General features: G+C 47.7%; 1 protein-coding gene and 1 pseudogene across 2 annotated transcripts in view; both read left to right on the plus strand.

Moving 5' to 3' along the window:
* The window catches only part of LOC311339343 (sodium channel protein type 8 subunit alpha pseudogene), an 8,437-nt pseudogene extending 5,747 nt beyond the window's left edge, over positions 1–2,690 (plus strand). Inside the window, exon 2 of the transcript in view lies at positions 2,463–2,690. The product of the transcript in view is annotated as a sodium channel protein type 8 subunit alpha pseudogene (transcript). The remainder of the gene's footprint in view (positions 1–2,462) is intronic.
* A 364-nt stretch (positions 2,691–3,054) lies between these two features.
* The window catches only part of LOC311338383 (sodium channel protein type 8 subunit alpha-like), a 26,745-nt gene continuing 22,299 nt past the window's right edge, over positions 3,055–7,500 (plus strand). Inside the window, exons 1-3 of the mRNA XM_084463655.1 lie at positions 3,055–3,140; positions 3,229–3,357; positions 4,543–4,634. Of these exons, the coding sequence (XP_084319781.1) occupies positions 3,061–3,140; positions 3,229–3,357; positions 4,543–4,634 (301 nt within the window). The 5' untranslated portion in view covers positions 3,055–3,060. The remainder of the gene's footprint in view (positions 3,141–3,228; positions 3,358–4,542; positions 4,635–7,500) is intronic.

Here is a 7,500-nt window from a genome sequence, read left to right on the forward strand (position 1 = left end):
GTGTGTGTGTGTGTGTGTGTGTGTGTGTGTGTGTGTGTGTGTGTGTGTGTGTGTGTGTGTGTGTGTGTGTGTGTGTGTGTGTGTGTGTGTGTGCAAGTGCGAGTGTGTGTGTTTAAGCAACCCTAGACCATGTAGTGATGTATAGGATTATACTGGTGATGTATATTATTATATTGGTGAAGTATAGGATTATACTGGTGATATATAGGATTATACTGGTGAAGTATAGGATTATACTGGTGATGTATAGGATTATACTGGTGATGTATAGGATTATATTAGTGATGTTTAGGATTATATTGGTGATGGATTATACTGGTGAAGTATAGGATTATACTGGTGATGGATTATACTGGTGAAGTATAGGATTATACTGGTGAAGTTTAGGATTATACTGGTGAAGTATAGGATTATACTGGTGAAGTAGAGGATTATACTGGTGATGGATTATACTGGTGAGGTATAGGATTATACTGGTGATGTATAGGATTTAATTTATTTTGTACAATGGAAAAAAGGGAGATGGATAAATATTTATACTGGTACAGGTGCTATATAAGCAGAAAGGCCCAGAGAGGCAGGGGAGAAGGGAGGCAGAGAGGCAGAGAGAGGAGGCAGTGGGAGGCAGGGGTGAGGGAGGCAGAAAGAGAGAAGGGAGAGAGAGGGAGAGAGAGAGAGGGAGGCAGAGGGGAGAGAGGAGAGAGAGGGAGAGCGAGGGAGGCAGAAGGAGAGAGGGAGGCAGAGGGGGAGAGAGGGAGAGAGAGGGAGAAAGAGGGAGGCAGAAGGAGAGAGGGAGAGAGAGAGAGAGAGAGAGAGAGAGAGAGGGAGGCAGAGGGAGAGGGGGAGAGAGGAGAGAGAGAGAGGCAGAGGGAGAGAATCCATTCTGTCTTCCCCAGACTGCGTCGCTATTTTTAATCTAATTAGATTTCAGGACACCACTCGTCTCAGGATACCTCTGGTTGACTTTCTAGTGTTCCTGTACTGGGATCTCCGAACCAGTGGTGTGGCACCAGTAACATCCGCGGCGGGCAGCGAAGGGGGGGGGGGGGGGGCGCCACCCGATAGCTCAGACGAGCATCTCCGTGTATCTCTGGTTGTAATGCAAAGGAAATGCAATTACAGGCCATGTTAATATCTCCCAGCCTCTCGTATCTCCTGCAGGCGTTCTGCTGGTGTCTCCGTTTTTCCCTCTGAAGAAGCCAACGTCGGCTTTTAGCAAGACAAGGCCTTTGGAACCCGGGTCCATGCAGCCTCTCCTTCGAGTTACCGTCACCATACTGTCGGCGGGGCAGATATTGACCAGAATCCCGTTAACTGCGTTAGTCTTACGGGACGATGTGATGACTCGGGGGGAAAGCTTCCCCCCTCTCTGCGGGCGGCGGCCGAGTCTTTGTGTCTGACACGCAATTCCTGACGCGCTCCGAATGCTCCGAACACTGTGGACAACATCCAGAATCATCAACGTTGAATCAGGATCACTTTTATTCGGCCGAACGTTTTACATAAAGATATGCGATTGACATGCACACGCGCACACACACACACACACACACACACACACACACACACACACACACACACACACACACACACACACACACACACACACACACACAAATCCCCTCACCCACCCTGGGTTCCGGGCTGTCTCCGGGTGGGAGTGGCCGCGGAGGGGCTGGAGTCAGCAGATCTGGGCCTGATCGATGACAGGGCTTGCGGTTGTCTTCCAGTAAAAGCTTTAAGCTCGGGAGGAAGGAGGAAGGAGGAAGGAGGAAGAAGGAAGGATTGCCATTTGGCCGCAGAGAGACAGGGGGAGAGACGGGGGAGAGCCCTGCTGGCCTGGGCCGGGGCCCGCAGAGAGGCCCCCCGTGGGGACACACACACACACACACACTCACACAGCCATCATTAACCCAAATCCATACATCCATATTACAATCAGGGACGATGTTGATATTCTATGCACATAGAAATACAGATGCAGATTCATATAAAGTATTTTAATAATATAAACAATTGCAATACTGGAAATGTTTGTCGATCAGTTATTAGACACACAACACACACACACACACGGTCCAGGGTGGTATCAGTGGATCTGCAGGCCATTCCCCCGATTACCTTCATCCCAGCACCCAGAGGTCTTCCTCGCTCCGTCTTGTCCCGGTTGGTCACCGTAGCAACCCGCCCACCCCAGGACCCTAACATGTGACCCCCCCCCCCCCCAGTTTCAGATGGGGAGCAGGCAGAGAGGGGCTCAGACAGAGGGGTGGACCGTCTTTCCTCTGCCTCCCCCCTCCCTCCCCCCAGTCCCTCTGACCAGCGCTGCAGCACTGGCCTGTTTACTGTGTTCAGCACCGTGTGTTTGATGTATTCTGGAAACTAATCTACTCTCTCCTTCTCTGTCTGTCCCTCTGTCTGTCTCCCTCTGTCTCTCCCCCCGTCTCCCTGTCTCTCCACAGACCTTTATAGTCATCAACAAAGGGAAAACCATCTTCCGCTTCAGTGCCACGCCCTCCCTCTACATCATCAGCCCCTTTAATCTGTTCAGGCGAATAGCGATTAAGATTTTGATACATTCATATCCTTTCGGAAACGAGCCGCATGTCAAACGTTCTGTGGAGTTTTGGTTGTGTGGGGAGAAAGTGAAAGTGTCGTTTTGCAAATGCATGTGTCCTACACAAGTTTAGCTTTGTTACCATGAGTAGAAAATATGAAAATATTATATTTCAATCATTACAATTGCAATGACATTATGATAAAATTCAATATGTTGTTCACAGTTAAAAGCATATAACTAAGTACATCTTTAAAAAGCTGTAGTGTGTATATTCCTGTGTAGTATAACTGCATCTTCGAAGAGTGTGTAGTGTGTATATTTGTGTGTAGTATAACTACCTCTTTGAAAAGGAGGTATGTGTAAATTCCTCTGTAGTATAACTACATCTTTGAAAAGGAGGTATATGTATATTGCTCTGTAGTATAACTACGTATTTAAAGAGGACTCAGTGTGTGTACTCCCGTGTATTTCCTTGACTCTTTCCGCTCACGCTATTCAGCATGATCATCATGTGTACCATTTTGACGAACTGTATATTCATGACCTTTAGCGACCCTCCAGAATGGTCCAAACAAGTAGAGTGAGTATCCTTTCGTCTCCATCAACACATCCAGGCTTCGACCGACTGCCTCTAACCGGTTGAGTTCATGACTCTGCTTCCCATCCAGGTACACCTTCACGGGTATCTACACCTTCGAGTCCCTCACCAAGATCGTGGCCCGAGGTTTTGCTATAGACAGCTTCACGTTCCTGAGAGACCCGTGGAACTGGCTGGATTTCATGGTCATCTCCATGGCGTAAGTCCCCCGACGCTGGAGGTCCTCCTGCTCCTTCTCCTCCTCTCCTTCTGCCTCCCTGAACATCTCCTCCTCTTCTGTAGCATCACTATGATTGAATAAAACGATAACTGCAGTAAAAAATGAAAGAATGAGGCTAGAGATAATTTAGAAAATGTATACTATAGTATCTTTGAATATCAAAGAACATGAACGGCCAGCTAAATCAAATCTTAAAGGTTATACAGATCTAGCAGACCCTAAGTGCTATATAACTACAACCGAATGAAACGTGTTTAGTAATGTATGTATGTAATGTAATGTAGCTAGTTATTCATCCAATCATGACATCATGAATTACAATAGATGATTTATACACAATCCTGCTGACCTCAGCCACCACCCACATCCCAGTTTCATGACCAACCAGTGGCGCTTCATCATGTTCTATCATAACCATGAAGTCTTCCTCATGTGTCCCATAGTCTTCCTCATGTCTCCTATAGTCTCCACACTAAGGTCCTTGTATTCTGTATGACTCTTCCTCATGTGTCCTATAGTCTCCATACTGAAGTCCTTGTATTCTGTATGACTCTAACACATGTGTGGGATGACCTCTAAGTCGTTGTATGTGATCCACCTTGCAGGTACATAACAGAGTTTGTAAACCTAGGCAATGTGTCAGCTCTGAGAACGTTCAGGGTTCTGAGGGCTTTGAAAACTATTTCTGTTATTCCAGGTAAGAGAGTCCAGCTGTCTGTTCCGTGTGGGCGGGGCGCGGAGGGGTTGATGTTAGGTGTGGTTGTGTTTCTCTCCCTTTTCTCCCCCCTGGTTGGACAGGCGTTTCTCTCTCTCTCTCTCTCTCTCTCTCTCTCTCTCTCTCTCTCTCTCTCTCTCTCTCTCTCTTCCCTTACCTTTCTCTCTCTCTCTCCCCCTACCTTTCTCTCTCTGCCCCTACCCCTACCTCTCCCTCTCTCTCTCCCTCCCTACCCCTACCTCTCCCTCTCTCTCCCTCCCTCTACCCCTACCTCTCTCTCCCAACGTGGTGTCTCCCTCCTGGTCTTCGGTGATGGTGGTGGTGGTGGTGATGGTGGTGGTGATGGTGGTGGTTGTCGTAACCTTGTACACACGTGCGTACGTGTGCGTGCATGTGTCGGTGGCGTTGCGTGTCATGGTCTCTGTTCTGTGTTCCCCACCCCGTTGCAGATATGTAACAGAGTTTGTGGACCTGGGGAATGTCTCGGCGCTGAGAACGTTCAGGGTTCTTCGAGCCCTGAAAACTATTTCTGTAATTCCAGGTGAGACTGCATTTAAACACTAAGGCTGAGCTGCTCCTCATTCCAGTTTTAATGGTTTCCTTTTTTGATTTGAAAAGAGATGCCCCTCCCCCCAAAAAAAACAACATATATCTATTATATTTTGTTTTCTTTCCGTTCTTTTTTTACGACAATCAAAAATGGTAGTCATACATTTTTGATAGGCTAAGCAGTCTTACTGGCAGTCTTATGGGGTTAAGTGGAAATCAGAACCTCTTAATGTGTTTTATGTGGACCATAGGTTCCATTTGGACTGGCCAGATTGTGTTTCTATCTCCTCTTTCAGCAGCATGGTCGAGTTGTTCTTGTTTTTAAAGTACTACGAATGCACAGCTCGGTCCATTTTAGATTGATTTGATCATATTTGACTAAACGAAACACTGACACTCGTTTTAAGAAGTACTATGTAAATATAGCCAATAAAAGATTCTTTAACGAGAGATTCAATGTTTATGTTATGGCCATGTATTTGATCAAAGTTTGGTCGAATACATGACCAATTTAAAGTATTTTTTTTTTTGTGTTATTCTTAATTATCCTTCATATTGAATGTATACATTATTCTAAAAACCAACCAATGTCTGGTACTTTTATCTTTGGTTTTCCAAGAAAACAGAACATTTAATTCCTAAAGACTGCCAAGCCTAGTTTGACAACACATTATGCTGCATGAAGCTTCAAACACCTGCTTTACAGTTTGGCTTAACAGACTCTCCTTGGGAACTCCATCAGTTCTTTAGTGATTCAGCTTTTTGGATTCAGGCTTCTGGATTTTTTGAAGATCTTTGTCCATCCTGGGAGGGAAAACATTCAAGGAAAACTGAAATCAGATCCACACACAGACACGTACACACACACACACACACACACACACACACACACACACACACACACACACACACACACACACACACACACACACACACCACACATGCACATATACACACACACAGCCATCATTAACCCAAATCCATACATCTATATTACAATCAGGGAAGATGTGCATATTCAATAGCAGATTCATATAACGTATTTTAATAATATAAACATTTGCACTACTTGAAATGTTTGTAGATCACGAATTAGACACACACATGCACAAGCACACACAATGACATGCACATGCACACACACACATGCACACACACACACACACACACACACACACACACACACACACACACATATATGCACACACACACACACACACACACACACACACACACACACACACACACACACACACATGCACACACACACAAACACATTTGCACTACTTGAAATGTTTGTAGATCACAAATTAGACACACACGCACAAGCACACACAATGACATGCACATGCACACACACACACGCATACACACACACACACACACACACACACACACACACACACACACACACACACACACACACACACACATGCACACGCACACACACGCACAGATCTCAAAACGATCCACTGGTGCAAAACGTTTGCTCAAAGCAAGTATCAAAGGGCAAGTGGGACTCTGCTGTAATTTGTTGTGGATTTGTGTACATACAGCACTGTAAGCTCAGCCTCCGGCATACAGTGCTCCGGCACACAGTGCTCATCTGGCTCATCTGGGGGGGGGCCCTCCCCCATGGGGGAGCACTGACCAGTGGGCCGTGGGGGTCCTGGGATGGGAACGGTTCTTCACTTAGAGCAAAGTCACCATCACGCTTTTTGACAGGTGATGTTGACACAGAGTCCCTTCCTTCAGCCTTGGCGTTTAAATGACCTGCATGCCCCCCCCCTCCCTTCCCCCCCCCCCCCACCCCCTCTTAACCACTGATCCTCCCCTACTACCTCCTGCCTCCTCCTCCTCCCTCCCCGGCCTGTCCTCTCCCCCCCCGCTCCCCCCGGTCCTGCTGTGTGTGACCCTGCTGCTGTGGTCGCTCCATCTGTCGTTACCTTCTGAGAGCAGCCAGGGGACGTTCCTCCAAAGATGGACCCTAGAACACAAGTCTCAGTGAACTCCATCGTACCGGCTCACACCGTCGGGTCCTCCGCTCACACGTCAATACAATATTAATGTGTTCCGATGCCATACTTATCGGGAGAGGCTGATGGAGTGCATATCCCCATATGTACTCATAGATGTCCAGCGTCAGGAACATCCCCTGGGTGGTCTCAGACCCTCGTGTTGTTCTGTGTGGTGCAGGGGGGGTGGGGGGTGTGGGGGTGCAGAGAGCGCTGTCCTCTGCTCCCTGGGTGTTCAGTCCAGTGGATGTCTGTGCCGTTGAGGGGATCGTGGAAGCCTTCACTTGTTACACGGGCCTGACTGCACCGCCCGACTCTCATACCCAGATATGTGCTCACGTTTATTTCGATCAGAGGCAGACCCCTCCCCAATGGGCGGACCTGCCGGTCTGACACACACCTTTTATGAGGTCATTATCTACGCCTTCAATTTGGTGTGTTGATCCAAAAGCTGGAGTAAACTCCTGGTTGGTGGGAGATAGAGCTCAACGGAGCCCACACACATGTCTCCTCACAGCGACCACGCAGAGAAGGTCTCCGGTACAAACGTAACGGGAGCTGAACCCGCAGTCGTGTGAAGGGGTGCCCGTGAGCCAATGAATATCCACCGTATCACACAGCGTCGGTCAAAAGACGCAGCACCAGTTTCAGATTAAAGTAACGCTGGACCAGTGACGGCCGGTGGACCAGTGTGGTCTCTACACCACTCACTGGGTCCAGTCCAACACCTGGACTAGTTGACCTAAATAGACTCCACCATATCCTAGTACTGGAGCAGACTGGAGATGCAGCTGTGTCCACCGCTAAGCCTGTGCAACCATGAAATGCACAGGCTTGCACCTT

Source organism: Micromesistius poutassou (genome assembly GCF_964030765.1).
Source record: "Micromesistius poutassou genome assembly, chromosome: 2".
Classification (NCBI taxonomy): Eukaryota; Metazoa; Chordata; class Actinopteri; order Gadiformes; family Gadidae; genus Micromesistius; species Micromesistius poutassou.